General features: G+C 39.5%; 1 protein-coding gene across 3 annotated transcripts in view; it reads right to left on the bottom strand.

Moving 5' to 3' along the window:
- The window catches only part of si:zfos-2326c3.2 (misshapen-like kinase 1), a 249,878-nt gene that overhangs the window by 98,556 nt on the left and 129,360 nt on the right, over positions 1 to 21,962 (bottom strand). For all 3 annotated transcript variants that reach the window (XM_034182332.1, XM_034182330.1, XM_034182331.1), the window contains one exon: positions 9,986 to 10,051. In XM_034182332.1, the coding sequence (XP_034038223.1) occupies positions 9,986 to 10,051 (66 nt within the window). The remainder of the gene's footprint in view (positions 1 to 9,985; positions 10,052 to 21,962) is intronic.

Below are 21,962 nucleotides of genomic sequence, written 5' to 3'. Positions count from 1 at the left end.
TCATGGCCTAATGCATATATGTGTGGAAAATTTCATCAAAATCCATGCAGAAGTTTTGACATAACAGTGCTAACAGTAATCTTTCAAAGCATATATGAAGTGAAACTTGATCCAGAATCCAGGTCACCTCCAAAATGTAATGGGTTCTTCCATGGCCTAATATGTATCTGTAGTGAAAATTTTGTCAAAATCCATGCCGTAGTTTTGACGTAATTCTGCTAAAAGGACAGACAGACAGACAAATAAATAAATGCTGATGATTTTATTATGTCCTTGGCAGATGTAACACTAACAATAATGTGTATATGATAACAAGAACCTAAACAATTTACAAATACATTAACACAGTACATTAACATAAAAAAAATTACATAATTAACAGGAAATAAAAGGGATGAGTTCTTCTAACAACTGTTGAGGTCTATGTTTCTAAAAACATTCTGGACTCACATGCCATTCCAATTCAATATAAAAATTTGCATAAGTTATTACCACCCTTGAAAAATGTCAGCTACCGCTTTTATAAACAGTACCCAATATAGAGCCCATGGACCTCCACAAGCCACATGTGAGTTTATTTTAAATCAGCTCATTAATTTGGGATTTTTGTGCGCTGTTTGAGTATAGAATTATTTTTGGTATTTATTCTTTTATTATTAGAGTTTATTTTGTTTGGTGCTGTGATTTCTGGGAAAGTTTCAAACGGTTCTGATTGTTATTATTTGTAATAATAATTCTGTAAATTTGTAATATAATAATGATAAGGGCAGCATGGTTGCTTAGCGGTTATCACTGTTGCCTTGCAGCAAGTAAGTCATGGGATGGATTCCCACCTGTGGCCTTTCTGTGTGTAGTTTGCATGTTCTCCCCATGTTTTATTGCACATTACTGATATTGTATTTTTTTCCTTTCTCCCTCTCTCTCTTGTTGATTTATGTATACAGTGGTCCCTCGCTATAATGTGGTTCACCTTTCGCGGCCTCGCAGTTTCGCAGATTTTTTTAGTGCAATTTTGCATGCTTCTTTTTTTTTTTTTTTTTAACAGCGCATTGTGTTCTGCATCCTTATTAGGCGGGCCGGTCGCGGCACTGGTCAGCATCACCGCGATTGCTCTCACTGCCTCCGATGCACTTACTGAGTCTGCGGGCTCAGTAAACGCCGCAGCGAGCCACTCACACCACCCCCTCTCTGCTGTGCTGAGCTGCGGACAAGTCTGGTAACAGGTCCAGAGACTACGCTCGCTGTTTTGATGCGGAGTGCTCCGCCAGCCCGCAAGGACAGACTTCTTGCGGAAAAATCCACAGCGCCCGCTGCATGGTCTCGGTAACTGTAGCAGCAGAGCTCCGTGGCCATGACTTGGATTCTTTGTGAGTCCCGCATCCGTACCCCCGGAGGTAGTGAGCGAAGGGAGAGCACGCACATTGTGTTCTGCGTGTGTCTGTTTATAATCTTCTCGCCCAGAAGAAAAAAGAGAGTGTTTACACAGGAGAGAAAAGTGAGAAAATGTTAATGCCTGTTTGAGAAACGTATATAAAGTGTGTAGTGAGGGGTTTTACAGCCTTAAAACATCTATAATAATTGTAAAAAATAATATTAAAAATAAATATTTCACCTACTGCCAGTTATTTTTAGAATGTAACTCCCGTGATAAACGAGGGACCACTGTATACATTATTTTGTATGAGTTATTTTGTGCTAAATAAACAAATCAATCAAATGTTTGCATTGTTCCCTCCGGGTGCTCCGGCTTCTTCCCATATCCAAAGACATGCAGGTTAGGTGGATTGGAAACTTTAAATTGTCCGTAGGTGTGTGAGTGTGAATGTGTTTGTTTATATGTGACCTTGCAACAGACTGGTGTCCTGTCCAGACTGTACCCTGCCTCACGCCCTGTGACTGCTGGGCTAGGCTCCAGCTCGCCTGTGATCCTTAAATGGAGTAAGAAAGTATAGAAAATGAATGGACAATGTGTTATTTTTCAGTATACAAGTTGCACTGGAGTCGCAGGACCCCCACCCCCCGCCCCCCAAAAAAACCCTGTGATGTATACTCTGGAAAATACTTTGGAAAACACCAATTTGCAGATGTCAATGTTGGAACAGCAGTGTAGCACCCTTTAGTTGCCTGGATTGCAATTATTACGTACAGTGGTATTACACTGTTCTCCATGGTGGGAAAGGTGCTTACAAGGATTACTGCTAACAGGATTCAGTTCCAATTGCTTGCCTTCCAGAAAATGTGGGTTCACAGCCAAGGTGTCAACCAATGAATGCAACTGAGAAGACTGGCACTGCTTCTTTGCAGGTTATTGTTGAGTTTTGCAAAGCGCTTCCTTCAGCTGGACAGGCTGCAGTCTAAGATATCCTGAGAACTCCCAAGAAATTCCCAAGAAGTTGCTGGCCAACACAGGTACCATAAGTACTGTGCTGACCTTTTTGCTCAGCATGACATAATTTAAAATGTGTGATTGGTCAATTTTAAAACAAAATGGGCATGGCTATACACATAAGGTGCTGTAGCTGCAATAGAAGTACGGTACCCATCACACACTGTATGTTTATAGGTACATTAATAACACTTCAGTCCATCTTTAAAAGGACTGTCTGGTTGTAGTGCACACTGTTTTGCACTCTGGCATGGGTTAGGTGGTTTGTTTTTCTGTTCATGTTGCAGTTTGTGATGAGTGTTGAACTTGGTCATGTGTTTTTGTATCAAAGCATTGGTTGTTATGCATATGAACTATGTTTGCATTAACGATTTAGGAATTACAGCCACCATGATACACAGTGTCTCCATTTTCAGAGGATACACGCTGCTTCATGCTGGAGTGACAAAGAGAAGGATTTTCTAAAAGGAAAAAAAAAAAGAACATGAAAAGAAAGAGATGACATTTCAGCTACAGTTTGCCAGAAAGCACATGGGAGACCCAAGCTGAGATTTAATCCTTTTTCTTGTGCTTAAATCTTTTTCTATTTCACTCCACCATGAAGCAGTGCCTGCTGATGTAAGAGGCAAAACGTACACTAGACACAGTTTCTCGTATGTGCCTCTTGGAAACTGTTGCTGAAATTTCACCAATTAAAATCCCTAGAAACCTATAACTCCATCAGTTGTCATGGGGTCATGGAGGCTTATCTCATTACGCTCTCTCTTTCTCGCATGGTTACTCAGTGTTTGAGAACTTCCTTCGCGAGACAAATTTACCACAGAGTACCACACTGTTTGTATATCTTAATGGTTGAAGTGATGGTCAAAGCATATTCGCTGACTTAAAGATGTTCATGAATCCATCCACTCAAATGTCTAAAGAAAACTGGATGTAAAAGTGTTGATTTCCTTCAACAATAATCCTCACATTTAGTTTAACGAATTACTTATAACCTCTAAAAATAGAGGGGCCATGTATAAAACGGCTGCCATTCTTAACTGTCTAATGTGATATTTTTGTTAAATCTCTTGAATTAAAGTTGCTATTATGAAATTATGTTATGACACATCTGTTACTTGATTTTTAATTAAAAAAGGCACAATCATCCAAAAATGAGCTCTTATTTTCAGTGACATTCTTACAGTATGATGAGATAAAAATGACGAGCGCCAATACTTATAAAATAATAGGTTAAAGATTAAAAATACTAGACATAAAAGGTGGTGTACCGAATGTTGATCGTTTCATTGAACTCCACTGTATTGCAGTACAGCATCAAAATTACAAAAATTGTCACTGGTCTGATAATTATGACACTGATTGTATATGCTTAACTGTTTGTATGCTTTTATTGCAACTTATGTCAACACTGTGCAAGTGTGCATGAAGTTACCATAAAATAACTCTTTTTTAGCTGTCACTACCAGGCTGGACAAATTGACAGAAGACAAGTTACAGCTGCATGAAAACCTTGCAAAGCTGGATCACTAAACAGACAAAGAAACACATTAAAAAAAAAGGCATATGTGCTTCACTTATCTGCACACGAAATTATTCATTAAAGACAAATCATTCAAGTATAACTGATAAACATTAGTCTTAGACCAGCATCTGGAAATGCTTCTTTGGGTTTATAATCCAATTTAGATTCACAAATTTCTCCAGAGGAAAGGCATTAAAAGAACAAAGAGCCACTGCTATTCTTTGCACATGTCTATTTTTGTTGGAGCTCGAAACATTTTAAACACAACAGACATTTTATTATGGCTGAAGGATGCACTGTATGTAAAACGGCTGATGCGTAACTTACATATTGGATTTATAATGTTCTATAACTGGTGTGGTGTTACTTGGAGTTTAGCAAGTCAGCATGTTGAATACGTTAGTCATGAACAAACCTGTATTAAAATAAAGAGCAGCAAAAAACAACTCTGAAAATGTGTGAAGGCTGCTGATTTTTTTACACTGCATGCATGATGGCCACAGTTTTTTTTTTACACACTGTGACACACACAAAACTGTAGTGACCATTACCTACTACAGCAAGCTGTGCTGTTCCTTCCACACCACTAAAACACAGAGGATTCCATTGGTCTGCCCACCATAGAGTTTTTGTAAAGGGTCTTGGCAGCCACATGCTAACTAGATGTTATTTGTAATTACAGTGCCAAGGGCCCTGTGGGTTACCAGCTCAATTAATTCCCAAGGCAAAATAGCCATTTTTGGCATCAAAAAAACTTTATGAGAAAGTTTTTGAGAAAACTGGGTCCAAATACCCAAATTGACTGTTTTCTGCATAAAAATGGCTGCTATTTGCAAAGGAACGAATCTATGACTATACTTTTTAACGTGAAATGTGCCCATATTATGCCCTCAACAAATTAGAAAAAAGTCAGTTAGACAGTTTTTGAGAAAATTGCCTTTAAGTGCTCAAAATGGATGTTTTGGCACAAAATGGCCGCCATTTCCAAACGAATGAATCTACAAATATGATTTTGAGACAGGAACAATGTCAATTACCTGTATTACACCCCTGCCAAATAAAAAAAAAAGTTATCAGATACTTTGAGATATCGCAATACACAGACGATGACAACTATGGCAGACACCGTGCCACGACACAGGGTTAGCGGCCTAATAGCCGGTAACCCAGAAAAATGCAGGCATAGAGGAAAAACCAACAGGGATTTAATGATGTTTTCAGTAGTAGAAGACAACAACATAAGATATACACACAGCTGTAACACTCAATATACCTTCCTGCTAACAGAAACAGAGCTTGAACACACAGTTCTTGTTCCCCAAGAACAAGGCCCATTTTCAACACAACACAATGACAAACCACTAAATTCGCCCTTAAGAATGGAAATGTTTTAAAGGAAATGTGCCCAATTTTGCAAAGAGAACAATAATGACAAAAAAATAAAGACTAACAAACTTTGAAATGCCAAACAGTTTCACAGTTCCTTTAGAATGTCTTGGAATGACAGGGCCACTTTATTTGCTTTTGCTATACACTGAAGCCATTTGGATTTGAGATCAAAAGAACATGAGAAGATAATTTAGAATGTCAGCTTTTATTTCCTGGTATTCCCATCTGGATCTGCTAAACACCATTGGCCATAGCAGATTTTCTATCAGACCACCCAATTTTGGGGCAAGACAAATTACTGGAACAGATACATCTTGATATAAATAACACTTAATATATGTGGTTACATATCTCTTGATTGCAAAAACTGCATCAAGCATGTCAGCCACTGACATAACCAAACTGTTGGTTTCTCCTCCTGTTCTGCATTTCCAGGTTTTAACAACAGACACTTTCAGTTGTTTATTTGTTTGTTCTTCAGTCTCCTCTTAAGGAGGTGAAATGTTGAAATGGGGAAAAGTCTGCAACCTACGGTAACCCCTTGTTGCCTCTGCTAAAGTCCTTTGTTGAGTTGGGTGTGTGTTTTGGATCATTGTCTTGCTACATCATTAAGTTTGTCCTGATTAATCTGGATGCATGTCTCTGAAAAACAAAAAGTAGATTTCCGAGTTTATTCTTCCACCATGAATGATGTCCTCAACAAAGATTGATTTGTGACCCTGTTCCATAAGCAGAACTGCAAGCCTAAGTATGGGACTCATGATTGTTTAAAAAAAAAGTGAAATAAAATCAAAGCAAGCATGATGGAACCCTAAAGAGAAGCATTTTATCAATCATTTTGATAAACAAAGCTAGCTAAGCATTCAAGATTAAAAATGAATATCTCAGCTGACAACATTTTCCACTAACAGCAGATTTATTTATTTATGATTGTTAGCCCTATTTGTTGTCTTTGTGTATTCATGCATCGGACTGTCGACCTACATACAAAGGGACAAGGCTTTTCTTTGGATGAAACAGTCTCGTACTTTCTTTATTATCCTACTTTATTGAATAAAATACACAAAATCCTCTGTAACATGATTATGTTGTGTGAAAATCAAAATGTGGAAATTTTAAATTCAGTCTTTCACTGACTATTTAATTCAAGCCAGATTTTTGATACAACACATGCTGCACAGTGCTTCACATTCAAGGTCTTCACAAATGAGAACCCGCCCCCCAGATAATTAAAAAGTGTAGTGAGGAAAAACAGAATATAAACTAAGAGAATAATTAAACTGAGAGCAGCAAATTTAACAATAAAATTAAAATTCCTGAGAGCGCTGACCAGTCTATGAAGCAGCACTGTTAGCCTGCAAAAAGCAAATATCATGAAATCAAGTATAACATCTGGAAAACTAAATTAGACGGAGGAGCAGTGACGACTCTTGGCTCAGGAAGCAGATGAGCATAAAACCATTTTCTCCTCTGCTTAAGAAACCTTTAAGCCCCATAAAAGTCCTCCTCCCTGCTCCTAACAGTTTATCACCTCAGGAGCTCCTTTATGGGCCAAGATGCTTTATGAATAACTTTTATTTATGACCAGAGTCTACTCTTAATTTCAAAGGGAAATTCTAAAAAAAAAAAAAAAAAAAAATCACGATTCTAAGTCAGAGTGTTCAATACATTGTGCTAGGACACTTTGTGAATACAGGCCCACAACTCTCAGTATTTGTCACCATATTTGACATTTTTCATGCTTTGGGAGGATCAGTCCAAATGTCCTCTGGTTGACTGTATGTTCTAAATATTTATTAATGCCACCATTTCTTGTGAAAGTTTGTCCAATGTTCATAAACAACTTGTGTATATGATGCTTGTGGGAGGAGAAATGCTGCTGCATTATTATCAGCCCATGCTATTACAGGAAAAGTATTAATTTAGAAGCATTTAGAAGTATTAATACATTACTCCTGCAAATAAATAAATAAATCTGTGCCACACAAGAGCAGACAGTAACTTAATCACACAACAGATAAATCAAAGCTAAACTATGTAAAATATGATCTTAAATATACATACTTTCCCATTTTGTGTTGTAGTATCATACTGTATTTTCTTAGTATGACAAATTACCACATTTGCAGCAGATAATGAACAGGAGATCAGTGAGACAGGTCGCAGCAAACAGAGGGAAGAGAAGAACAGTGATGAGAAACTTGAGTAGGTACGAGAAGATTGGCAAATGTTCCAAATACACAGAAGTGAGATAGAATGCAAGAGAAGAAATGGGAAACATTTACAGCGCATCTGAAAAGCACTCACAGCACTTCACTTTTTCCACATTTTGTTCTATTACAACCTTATTCCAAAATAGAGAATATTCCCCCCCCCCTCAAAATTCTACTCACAACACCCCATAATGACAACATGAAAAAAGTTTTCTGAAATTTATAAAAATTTATTAAAAATTAAAAAACTAAGAAATCACATGTACATATGTATTCACACCATTTGCTCAATACTTTATTGATGCACCTTTGGCATCCATTACAGCCTCAAGTCTTCTTGAATATGATGCCTCAAGCTTGGTGCACCTATCTTTGGGCAGTTTTTCCCATTCATCTTTGCACCACCTCTGAAGCTCCTTCAGGTTGGATGGGGAGTGTCGCTGCACAGCCATTTTCAGATCTCTCTAGAGATGTTCAATCAGATTCAGGTCTGGGTTCTGGCTGGGCCACTCAAGGACATTCACAGAGTTGTCCTGAAAGATGAACAGTGGCCCCAGTCAGGACGAGAGCTTTCTGGCGTAGTTTTTCATCCAGGATGTCTCTGTACATTGCTGCATTCATCTTTCCCTCAATCCTGACTAGTCTCCCAGTTCCTGCTGCTGAAAAACATCTCAACAGCATGAGGCCGCCACCACCATGCATCATTGTAGGGATGGTGCCTGGTTTCCTCCAAACATGATTCCTGGCATTCATTCCAAAGAGTTCAATATTTGTCTCATCACACCAGAGAATTTTGTTTATCATGGTCTGAGAGTCCTTCAGGTGCCTTTTGGCAAACACCAGATGGGCTGCCATGTGCCTTTTACTTAAGGAGCAGCTTCTGTCTGGCCACGCTACCATACAGGCCTGATTGGTGGATTGCTGCAGAGATGGTTGTCCTTCTGGAAGGTCCTCCTCTCTCCACAGAGGAATGCTGGAGCTCTGACAGAGTGACCATTGGGTTCTTGGTCACCTACCTTACTAAGGCCCTTCTCCTCCAATCGCTCAGTTCAGACGGGCGGCCAATTCTCGGAAGAGTCCTGGTGGAGCTGAACTTCTTCCATTTACGGATGATGGAGGTCACTGTGCTCACTGGGACCTTCAAAGCAGCAAAAAGTTTTCTGTACCCTTCACTAGATTTCTGCCTCGAGTCAATTCTGTCTCAGAGGTGTACAGACAGTTCCTTTGACTTCATGCTTAGTTTGTGCTCTGAGATGCACTGTCAGCTATGGGACCTTATATTCTCATATGTAGACAGGTGTGTGCATTTACAAATCATGTCCAATCAACTGAATTTACCCGATAGACTAAAATTAAGCTGTAGAAACATCTCAAGGATGATCAGTGGGAACAGGATGCACCTAAGCTCAATTTTGAGCTTCATGGCAAAGGCTGTGAATACTTATGTACACGTGATTTGTTAGGGTTTTTTAAAAATAAATTTGCATAAATCTTAAAAAACAAACAAACAAACAAACAAAAAAAAAACAGGCTTTCACATAGTCATTATGGGGTATTTTGTGGAGAATTTTGATGAAAGAAATGAATTTGATCCATTCTGGAATAAGGCTGTAACATAAAATGTAGAAAAAGTGAAGCACTGTGAATACTTTTTGGATGCACTGTATGTGTAACCCAGACTGAGATTAGAGAGTAATACTTTGGGATAAAAAAAAATGAACACATGGTGAAAGAGAGATGCTACAAATGAAAGATTACATGCTGTGACTGATGGTGAAAGGGGCTGAAAGAAGGAAACAAGTAAAGAATTGGAGGGGCGACATGCTGTGATCTGTAGTTAAGACAGCAAGATGAAGATGGAGGGGAAATTAAAACAAACCAATGACAAAAACACAAAAAACAAAACAAAGGTGGTGGTATGCTACTGAAAATCTGGTTTAGCCATTCGTCATGTTCTGACCTCTTTGAACTGTAAGTGAAGTCACAAACAAACTTACCTGTTTCTGAGACATTCACAGAATTCAGTGAAACACACTTAGCATTGACAAACAGAAACTGCAGACATTCTAAGACCATTTCTATCTCAGTGGATAAGAAATGGTTTTGTTCTTTGCTTGCCTTCTTTTTATTCTTTTCATCTTTACTTTACTTTTTACACAGTGTCATTACTTTTCTCATCCAAATTAGCAAGTCAGAATGATCAAACTGCAATTTCTCGCTCTCTCTTTTTAAAAAAAGCAAATTCCACCATATTCTCCCATACACACAAACATGTCCACACTCTTTACTTGTTAGGTGTGATAACTAATGAAACAAGAAATCACACACAACCTGAATGTCACTGAGTGCTAAATACAGAAACAACAACAGCATTAAGAACACAAAATGTGCAAAATAAATAGATGAGGAACAGCTTTTAACAATTCAGCTGGAAAGAAAAATTCAAAATGAAGACAAACAAAAGTTTGTTACCTGCTCTGCGAAGGCGTCCGGAGGCCTTACTGACACGTTACTGCTTCGCTGTCTGCCAACCGGATCCTAACGAAGACACACACACACACACACACACACACACACACACACACACACACACACACACACACACACACACAATGTAATTAGGGTAAACTCAGGTCCTGAGCAGCGGTAACTGAAATATTCAGAGTGTGCAAAACGGCATTGAGCTTTCAGCCAACGCCCTCAGCACTAAATATTTCATCATGACCTCTTTTTGAAATTCTCCTGGAAAATACTTTTATGTCCAAACAGCTCAAATGAAGTATTTTCACATTTTCAACATTGCGCCATATCCTCTGTTTGAACACTTACATCACTGCTCTTTAAGCGTGTTTATGCAGCTTGGAAATGAGAATCTGGTCGCATTCAACAACGCTTGAAGGTGTCAGCCTTTCAAAACAAACCACACTTGTTTTGGTTTAAAAAGTTCTGAAGCACACAGCCAGACACGCCCATGTCCTCTACCTGCCCCGACTGCTGCCTGCACACACTATGCATGTTTGACTCCTCCACAGCTCAGCGTCCAGAAAAAGTAGATCAAGGTCACCACCCTCTGAACTCATGGGAGAGGGAACTGAGATAAACTTGCATCCCTACTATCTTCAATAACACAGTGAAGACCACCAATGCACAGCCACATGCATGGATGAAATTCTACAGCTCCTGCACTGGGGAGGTGGGATCGAAAAACCATGGAGCAGACAACATGAATGTTTTGTTTTAATCATTATGATGCTGAGTTTATGCATGACGACAAGTCACGAATGCCACGAAGTATACATTCTTGGTCACTGATCACGAATGTGATGATTTCAGGCAGAGGCGTCAAGTGTCCTCAGGAACTGCTGCAACCTGTTACGATTAATGGCACGTGTTGCTGGTGAATTATCAGGAACCATTACACACGGTCAAGAATAATGTTCCGCGCTGTTGCATACAATTGCGTGTAATAGCGCATCGTTACATTCTGTCACGTTGTGAATGAGGCGAATTGTCTCCACACAAACACACATATTCATCCATCAGCTGCTGAACAATTCAGATCGCTCTAATTTGCTCCTCAAAATCCACAGCAGAAGAACTTTGTGACTGCATGCTTAGTTGGGCTCTGTGCCATGGAGTGGAACAGAGAGGAGGAGGAGACGGAGAGAGAGCCAGATGTGTGGCTCCACGCAGCTCTCATCTCGCTCGTTTTCACAAACATCAGGCACAGCAGCAGCAGGTGGAACACCTGCAGGAGCCCGCTGAGGAGCATTCGAACAAAACTTCTAGCCAACTTGCTGTCACTGTCCTTCTTCAGCATACTGCAGCAATGAAACTGAATGCGGTGCAGCAGGGTTTAATTATGCGCATGCCGGAGAAGAACACTGTCACGCTCTATTAAGGATCATCACTAATCAAGAAGGATCAACATGCTCAGTTGTGACCTCCACGACATGAGACAAAATGTGTGACATTCGTGGAACATTTTTTGACAGCCAAAAACATGCTCCACTGATAAACTTTATTGTTTTTGTGAGAATAACTAATTGCAATCAGCTGGTTTATTGGGAAGATGGAACAAATATGTGGCTGGACTTTTACCTTCTGAAGCTGGATTTGACACCTCTGCAGGCATCCATTTCAAAATGAGCAAATATTTGCACAAAAACAATAAAGTTTATCAGTTTGAACATTAAATATCTTGTCTTTTTGGTGTATTCAATTGAATATAGGTTGAAGAAGATTTGGAAATCCTAATATTCTGTTTTTATTTACATTTTACACAATGTCTCAACTTCAATGGAATTGGGGTTGTAACTTGGTATCGATAGTGGGAACTGAGAGGCCCAAAACCGTCCTGTGTGGCTCATTGCAGTCTCCAGAGGTGCCATCACCTTCCAGGGTTACAGGGTTGAAATGAAACATTCTTGTTTTGGGTGGGTAACATATAATTTTATTTCATGGTACAATGATCCTGATACAATTACTTACTAACTTAATAACTTAACTCAATGATTCTGTGCACTGCGTCAGCTACATGTTTCCAGTTTATATGGAGCGCATGTTATCCTTTTTTTCATCAATTAAAAACAGAACAATGAAGTCAATGCTTTAATTTTCTCCCAAAGCAAAGTAATCAAAGCAGTGTGACATTACCCTTAAACTTTCACTTCAACATCAAAGTCTAACCTCCACTCTCAAGGCTCATTTCTACTTTATTAAAAAAAACATCCTGTGAAACAAGTGGAACCTGAGCACTCAGACAACATCTGACACCAAACAGGCAATCAAACAGACACTGACTATGTCATATGATTAAATGCAGATGGAATAAACTTAATGAAGTATCAAATAGACCTGTTAAGAATGCCAAATTTAATGAATGAGAAGCAATCTGCAGTCAGGATCTAAGACGTACAGATAGCTATGTGCCACACACATAATTCAATCATACAACTATTAAGCCTCGGCCCCACTAAATAATAAGCCATTAATAATGAGCCACGCATGGGTGTGTCAGAGATTATTTGAAGAATGATCCACGTTTTAATCTATTACATATCCGCTATACAGAAGCCTCTATGTGCCTCTCTGTATCTCACATGTGCCAGGTATTAGCCTCTAGTGAGCCACGACCGACCTGTCATTTGAGCCCCGTCCAGCCTCCAATGGCTTGTGCCGCTGCATATAATCCATTTAGCACCATGTTAACGCAACGTTGGTGGACGCCGTGCCTCAGGCTGCTGTTCACCTGTGTTCCAGCGTCATTAAATGCACCAGACCAGCTTGAACTGAACCATGGGCTCCTGGACAGTCGCCTCAGCGCTTCCTCTCACTGGCTTTATTTTTTCTGTGGAATTTTGACACCGTGATCCAACTTTTAACTTTGTGTTCATCTGTTATTGTCTGCAAAATCACTCTTTTGCATGCGCGCATTCTGCTTTCCTGGACAGTCACCTCTGCGCTCCTTCTCGCTGGCTTTATTTCTTCCACGCCTTTAAACACACATTTGACACCGTGATCCAACTTTTAACTTTGTGTTTGTCCGTTATTGACTGCAAAATTACTCTTTTGCAAGCTGGTGTTTTGCGTAAATGCTCTTCTTGAGTGCAAGTCATTGCGTCACTGTGCGTCTCATCGGATCCATTAACAAGTTGTTAAATCTATCAAACATTCTTTTACAGCTGCTTATAAAGAAGGAATGAACATGCAACTGCTTTACCAAGCTATTACAATAAAAATAGCTACATTTTAAGATGTTCCAAATACATCCTCCATTTCATGGAGCAGGAGAGAGAGGGACAAAAAAGGGCCAGAAGAAGCAGTCTTCTGTGATTCCAGAAGCAATTAGAGGTGTTTTCAACATCTAAGCTCTGACAGAAAATGATTGATCTGCTAAAAAATACTTATTTTATATAGCGTATGGCATACAAAATTGGTGGAAATGTGCCCAAGAGAGCTGAACCTCTCCTAAATAATCTCTCAGGCACTCGTAGGTGCCAGGACTCTGATACTGTGCTTTTACCAGCCTTGTCTGCACCACACATGCCTCTAAAATCTTTGTTTGTCCTCGTAATAAGTCGCACACAAACTGCCCTGTGCTGTTGTTGCTAAATTTTGACCTTCTTGAAATTAGCACCACGCTCAGAGATGAGCCTCGTACACTGAAGATAATGCCTCTAAGAGCCTCTCAGAGCCACCATTCTCTCATGATTGTTGAATACCTCCTCTTGTACAAAAAAAAAAAAAAAAAACATGCTACGTGACTCATTATTCACTGTTCATTATTTGGTGGGACAAGAGCTTTAATAGGAATGAAATACAGAGTCTTCAACATGAAGAAATCACTTTCAGCAGCCTTCTGTGGCTTTAATAGAAATCTACTAAAAGCCACTGGTGTGTGGCAGAGACTCATTAGGCATGTGTTAAAATTAATGAGTGTAATCTCTGAAGGAGTAAAGGCCTATGTATTTGTTTAAACTGACAGAACCTACCCCCCCCACCACCACACCTCACATGCAAATTCCAGGATGAATCAAAGTACAACAACCTATCATCTGGTATTCTTTTCAGTGTTAGCAGAAACACCATTTGGTTTGTTCCTAACTGTACTTTTACTGTCACACGTGCTGTGTACTTTGGCCCAGATATACGAGGTCTATCAGAAAAGTATCCGACCTTATTAAAAAAAACAAAAAACAAAAACATATGGATTTGAATCACGTGTGCTTGCGTGAGCCAACTTTGAACCTTCATGCGCATGTGTGATTTTTTTCACGCCTGTCGGCTGCGTCATTCGCCTGTGAGCAGGCTTTGAGTGAGGAGTGGTCCAGCCCTCTCGGTGGATTTTCATTGTCAGGGAAATGGCTGAGAGACTGCCGCTTTGCTTGAACAAATTTTTTTTAGAAACTGTGAGGCACATCCATGTGGACACCATTCGAGAAATTCAGGTGGTTTTTGGTGAAAATTTTATGGGCTTCAAAGACATTAAGGGATGTTACTGTCCCTTTAAGGATGGCCCACAGCAGCTGTGGGGCGCGCCGCGCTCCAGCTGCAATCGACAGGCTGAGCGACCATTTCATTTCTAAACGGATCGCTCTGTGGATCCGTGACCATCGTGTGCAATTTCTCTGGTTATCACAAGAGCTGGACATCAACTATTTTCCTGCAGATTTCACTTTTAACAAGAGATTTTGTCATGGAAAGCCGAGCGGACGCTTCGCGCGTCACGATGAATTTGCTGCTGGACTGACACAAAACCACCTCCGTTTTGGTCTCACAGGACGGCTTTGAGATGGCGTTCAGACAGCTGTTGGTGGTTTTTCAGTCGAGTGATTATCCAGGAAATTGTGGACGAGCCTGGACATGCCAGAACATGTTCTGTGATGTTTCATCACGGCGTTGCTTTGCGCGAATTCCTCCGCACGTCTGTCTCAATTTGTCGAAAAAGTGCTGATGTCCACGTCTTTTCACAATTCCTGTGCTAGTCCAGATGACGTCCCGGATAAAACACAGTGTCCAGTTTGAAAATGAACGGCACATTCCACTTTTAACAAGGACTTTTTGTCATGGAAAGGAGCGGCAAGAGAGACAAAGAACAGAGACAAAGAACACCTCCGTTTCGGAGTGCCAGAAGGACAAGCTGGGACATGTTCAGCTCTCCACAATTTCTCTGATACTCACTCAACTGGTAAGCACTGAAAGGCATGTCCCAGCTTGTTTCTAAAAAAATTTCATCAAGCAAAGCGGCAGTCTCTCAGCCATTTCCCTGACAATGAAAATCCGCCGAGAGGGCTGGACCACTCCTCACAGGCAAATGACGCAACCAATAGGCGTGAAAAAAATCATGCATGCGCATGAAAGTTCAAGGTTGGCTCACGCAATCACACGTGATTCAAATCCATATGTTTTTTTTTTTTTAAATAAGGTTGGATACTTTTCTAATAGACCTCGTAAACTTTCTTTTTCAGTTCACGGTGTGTTTCCTGTCTGTGATGCAGTTTTGCATCAATGCACAGGTTGTTACACAACTTAATGATCACATTTCTTTACACACATTTAGATTTTTTTTAATCCAATGTGACTTACAACAGAGTAATCATAATCAACCAGCATTTCAAAGGCAAACTTCAGTATAACAATAAATACTATCATAAATATTATCTAAATATTACATATTAAATCCACAAAGTAATCAGAAATGATATGATAAAATTTAACATTGAAGTGCTATGCTTGCAAGTTTATTTACCTTAAGCCGATTTTGCTGGGTTGCTGTTATCGACCACCAAATGGTAATTGTGAATATTTAGATACAATCTGTGAAATGTTGGACACCTATACTGCTGTGGGTCAGGGTACTTACTTTATGGGTGACTTTAACATTGACTGGTTCGCTAAAAACTGCCATTTAAAAAATGAGTTGTTTACTGTTACTACTACATGTGGATTTACTCAGGTTATTAATAAACCTACAACAACACACTACCATTGACATTAACACTTGTCTGATTGTCCGGGACAAGTGGAAAATGTGATCGGACAGGCAATAGCTCTAAATCGTTGTCCAAGCAGGCAAGTGGCATTTTTTTTTATTTTTTTTTTAGTTTAAAACGTTCAAATTCTTTATTTTCATCGCTCAGAACTAAAATACCTGACTGCCGCCTTTTTGTTTTCTTATTTACATCACGTGTTGTCTCGCAACTCGCAAGAAAGCGTCTTCGGTTTTTCCCGCCACTCTCCACGCAGCGGACAATCAGAAAACATGATATCACAGGGTTCTCCCCAGACAATGGAAAAATGGCGCCGTGCCATCAGTGTTCTGAAAGCGCCATCACACTCTGCTCTGCTCTGCTCTCAGGTAGTTTTCTAAAATCCAGCCAGGCTGTTTGTGCTGAACTGCCCGCTTGTCTGTCCCCCGCCGGCAGGCTGCAGCTCAGAGAGCACAATGGGGAACCCCCCCCCCCCCCCCAAAAAAAAAAACTGTCAAAGTCTTCAGATAAAAAGAGCTCCTTCTGCTTGCATAGCTCCAGAAATTCATTTATAGGCTTTATTTTACAGTTGAAAGCCTTCATGTTTCCAAAGTTTGCTCAAATACGGTGTGAGAGTGAAGTCTCTCGTTCCCTCACACACACAGGGAGAGAGGAGAGAAAGAGGGAGGGAGGAGGAAAAAGTGTGAACAGCAGACGCTACACACTGTAAAAAGCAGTGAAGCAATTTTAATTAAGGATCATTTTCACCACACAGCCTCAGTGAAACAGTAAAGTGTGAAAAACTGATTCAGAAAGTTTTTCATCCATGATTTCATCATTAAAAGAACAAATTTACTCCTTTACTTCTTCCAGAATTATTTTTTTTTCATTTTCTTTTTATTATTGTTGTTTATGCACTAATGACAACCCATCAAATTACTTGTGAGAACTTACTTGGCAATAAATTTGATTCTGATTTGACAATCAAATCAGTCCAGATTTAGCTCTTGTTCAAACAAGACAATTAGGGGTTATATTATTGTTGTTTTTTTTAAATAAGTATGCAATTCCACTCAAAAATGTTGGGAAAAAAAAGCTACACTGTCAACATGACAGAAATACTGCCAGGGTTACTTGTCCTATGGACAAGTACACTAAAAAGCTTAATGTCAATGCCTGATACATTTTAAAAATGATGGTGCCAGAATATCAACATGTATTGATCACATTTTTACCAATTCTCCTGAGTGTTGTAGTAAAGCAATTTATGTTCCCATTGGCTGTAGTGATCATAACCTGATCATAATTGTATTAGCTACGATGGTAGGTAGACCTCAACCCACAGTAATATTCAAGAGGTCATATAAAATGTTTAATAATGAGAAATTTGTTGATGATGTGAAAGCCATATGCTGGTCTGAGGTGTTAGCTATTCATAATCCTGAAATTGCACTTTCAATATTTAATATCTTACGAGGTCTGTTAGAAAAGTATCGGACCTTTTTATTTTTTGCAAAAACCTGATGGATTTGAATCACGTGTGCTTGCATGAGCAAACCTTGAACCTTCGTGCGCATGCGTGAACTTTTTCACACCTGTCGATTGCATCATTTTCTGGTAAGCAGCCTTTGTGTGAGGACACGTGTAGTGCGCTTGGTGGATTTTCACTTCAAGGAAAAAGACAGAACGACTGGAGCAGCGCCGCATCAAATTTTGCCAGAAACTGGGCGACAGCCAGGTGGAAACCATTCAGAAGATTCAGACGGCTTTTGATGACGATGCTGTGGGCATCACACAGATTAAGGAGCGGTACAACCGGTTTAAAGACGTCTGCACAATGGTGGAGAGCGAGCCATGCTCCGGTCGGCCATCAACATGCTGAAATGACCAGATCATTTCCAAAGTGAATGCTGTGGTGATGCGGGACTGTCGTGTGACTATCCGAGAAATTGCGGAAGAGGTGGACATCAGCACTTTTTCGGTACATTCCACTGTGACAGAAGATCTGGCCATGAAAAGAGTGGCTGTGAAATTCAGGCGAAGCTGCAAAAGCGCCACCGTGTTGAAGTCTCACAGGACATGCTGTGACATGCCCACCTCTTCCACAATTTCTCGGATAGTCACATGACTGAAAAGTCACCGAAAGCCGTCTGAATCATCCGAATGGTTTCCACCTGGCTGTCACCCAGTTTCTGGCAAAATCTGATGTGGTGCTGCTCCAGTCGTTCCGTCTTTTCCCTTGAAATGAAAATCCGCCGAGCGCACTACACACGTCCTCACACAAAGGCTGCTTACCAGAAAATGATGCAATCGACAGGGATGAAAAAGTTCACACATGTGCATGAAGGTTCAAGGTTTGCTCATGCAAGCACACGTGATTCAAATCCATCAGGTTTTTGGAAAAAAAAAAATAAAAAGGTTCGATACTTTTCTAACAGACCTCGTATTCCTTCCTTTAGTTGAAATTCATGCTCCTTTGAAGAAGTTTACTGTCAGGAATATCATCACACCCTGGTTAGATGATGAAATTAAAGACTATTAAAGTGAGAGATCAGATGAAAAAGACAGCAATTATAAAAGGAAATAAATCTGACTGGGACCTTTATTGTAAAATGAGGAACTCTGTCTCCAACCTCCACAAAAAGAAAAAAAAAAAACATTTTTTTGAGAATTGAGTTCAGAAAGCAGGAACTGACAGTAAAAAGATATGGAATGTTTTAAATCAGCTGACAGGAAAGAAAAATAAAATCAATCTGTCCTTTCTTGAGGTAGATAATAAATTCATAACAAAGCCTTATTGCTAATTATATCAATGATTATTTTATAAGCAAACTAGACAAATTAAAAGAAAATATGCCTAATCCAAGTAATGTTAAATCATATCTATTGTAACAAAATTACAAAAAATAAAAACACCAAGTTTAAATTTGAAAAAGTAATTACAAATAAGGTAAAGGAATTCCTGAAATCCTGTAAAGACTGTATTGCTCCTGTTTTAGCCCATATAATAAACCTCAGCTTTACTTGCAATACATGTCCGCAAGCATGAAAACAGGCTAAAATTATCCCACTACCGAAAAATAAGAAACTTCCGTTCTCAACTTTAGTCACCCCATAAGTATTCTACCTGTGTTATGAAAAATTATGGAGTCTATTGTATATGAGCAAATTAATAACTATTTTTCTTCTAATAACTTAATCACAGATTTCCAAAACGCATATAGAAAGACTCACTCCACTGCCACGGCGTTGACTCATATATCCAATGATTGGTTCAGAAAGGTTGAAAAGAATATAGTTGGTACTGTGTTTCTCGATCATTGACCATAATTTGTTATTGGAAAAACTTGCTTGTTATGGTTTTGAGCTATAAGCTCTTACTTGGTTTTATAGCTATCTATTTAACAGAACAGTGTTGTTTAATGGCAGCTTCTCAATCACCAGGAGTGTAGTATGTGGAGTGTCACAAGGGAGTTGCCTCGGTCCATTACGATTTACAATTTTCACGAATGATTTACCATAAATTTTAGATACAGCTAGTATAGTGATGTGTGCAGATGATTCAACCATATATACATCAGCACGCTCACACAATGATTCAGAAACTGTTTTGAATATGGAACTGCACAATGTAGTTGACTGGGTAACATCTAACAAGCTAGTGTTAAATACAGTAAAGACTAACTGCATGATTATTAGCTCCAGTTTTGTTATTATGATAAACCCTGTATTAAACATTAAAATTAATATAATAATACAACCCCAATTCCAATGAAGTTGGGACATTGTATAAAATGTAAATAAAAACAGAATACAATGATTTGCAAATCCTCTTTGACCTATATTTAATTGAATACACCACAAATACAAGATATTTAATGTTCAAACTGATAAACTTTATTGTTTTTGTGTAAAGATTTGCTCATTTTGAAATGGATGCCTACAACACGTTTCAAAAAAGCTGGGGCAGTGGTATGTTTACCACTGTATTATATCACCTTTCCTTCTAACAACACTGAATAAGCGTTTGGGAACTGAGGACAGTAATTGTTGAAGCTTTGTGGGTGGAATTCTTTCCCATTCTTGCTTAATGTATGACTTCAGTTGTTCAACAGTCCGGGGTCTACGTTGTTGTATTTTGCCCTTCATAATGCGCCACACATTTTCAATGGGCGACAGGTCTGGACTGCAGGCAGGCCAGTCTAGTACCCGCACTCTTTTACAACGAAGCCATGCTGTTGTAATTTGTCTTGTTGAAATAAGCAGGGACGTCCCTGAAAAAGCTGTTGCTTGGATAGCAGCATGTGTTGCTCCAAAACCTGTATGTACCTTTCAGCATTGATGGTGACATCACAGATGTGTAAGCTGCTTATGTCATGGGCACTAACACACCTCCATACCATCACAGATGCTGATTTTTGAACTTTGAGCTGGTAACAATCTGGATAGTCTTTTTCCTCTTTTGTCCAGAGGACCCGACATCCATGATTTCCAAAAACAATTTGAAATGTGGACTCATCAGACCACAGCACACTTTTCCACTTTGTGTCTGTCCATTTCAAATGAGCTCGGGCTCAGAGAAGGCGGCAGCATTTCTGGATGTTGTTGACGTATGGCTTCACTTTGCATGGTAGAGTTTTAACTTGCACTTGTAGCTGTAGAAACGAACTGTGTGAACTGACAATGTTTTTCTGAAGTGTTCCTGAGCCCACACGGTAAGATCCTTTACACAATGATGTCAGTTTTTAATGCAGTGCCGCCTGAGGAATCGAGGGTCACGGGCATTCAATGTTGGTTTTCAGCCTTGACGCTTACGTGTAGGAAGTCCTCCAGATTCTCTGAAACTTCTGATTATATTATGGACTGTTGATGATGGAATCCCTAAATTCCTTGCAATTGAACATTGAGAAACATTGTTCTTAAACTGTTGGACTCTTTTTTCACGCAGTTGTTCACAAAGTGGTGATCCTTGCCCCATCTTTGCTTGTGAATGGCTGAGACTTTTGGGGATGCTCCTTTTATACCCAATCATGACACTCACCTGTTTCCAATTAAACTGTTCACCTGTGGAATGTTCCAAACAGGTGGTGTTTGAGCATTCATCAACTTTCCCAGTCTTTTGTTGTCCTGTCCCAGCTTTTTTGAAACATGTTGTAGGCATCCATTTCAAAATGAACAAATATTTGCACAAAAACAATAAAGTTTATCGATTTGAACATTACATATCTTGTCTTTGTGGTGTATTCAACTGAAAATAGGTTGAAGAGGATTTGCAAATCATTGTATTCTGTTTTTATTTACATTTTACACAACATCCCAAGTTCATTGGAATTGGGGTTGTAAATCAAGTTCACGAGACCAAGCTGTTGGGTGTAACGGTAGACTCAAAATGATCATGGAAAAAAATGTATAATATTTTTGTAAAAATTTGCAGGGGTATATCGATTATGAGAAGAGATGCAAGGTTTCTAAGTTGAACTACAATGAATTATGCTATTAAAGCATTACTATTAGTATACCTGGACTATTGCCCAGCAGTTTGGTCAAATGCCACTGGAGAAATGATAAACAAATTACAGATTATTCAAAATAGGGCTGTTCGTATAGCACTTAGAGAGAGATGAGATTTATTGTCATTGTCATTACACGAGTGCAACAACAACGAAATTACGATTACACTCCAATTACTTCAGACAAGATACAGCAATTAATCCACAATTATTATTTGTTTACCGTAATAATGGCACACATCAGAATTAAAGACAACACATATACATTTGACATTGTTTATGTGCACTAAACTTGAAGCAGTCCGTCATCTGAATTGAGGCAAAGTGGGTGAAGGCTGCAGCAAGAGGGGCCCACGCCACTCAGCTAGGGGGTTGAAGGCTGCAGCAGTAAAAACCGTACTGCCTTCGACGTGGCAGGGAGGAAGCCAGGGTGAGGGGAGTAGAGAGACACGGGGGGAGGGGTGGGGG

The sequence above is a fragment of the Thalassophryne amazonica genome, chromosome 11, assembly GCF_902500255.1.
Source record: "Thalassophryne amazonica chromosome 11, fThaAma1.1, whole genome shotgun sequence".
Taxonomy (NCBI): Eukaryota; Metazoa; Chordata; class Actinopteri; order Batrachoidiformes; family Batrachoididae; genus Thalassophryne; species Thalassophryne amazonica.
Note: the sequence above shows the minus strand (reverse complement) of the source record. Positions and strands in the feature narration are given on the sequence as shown.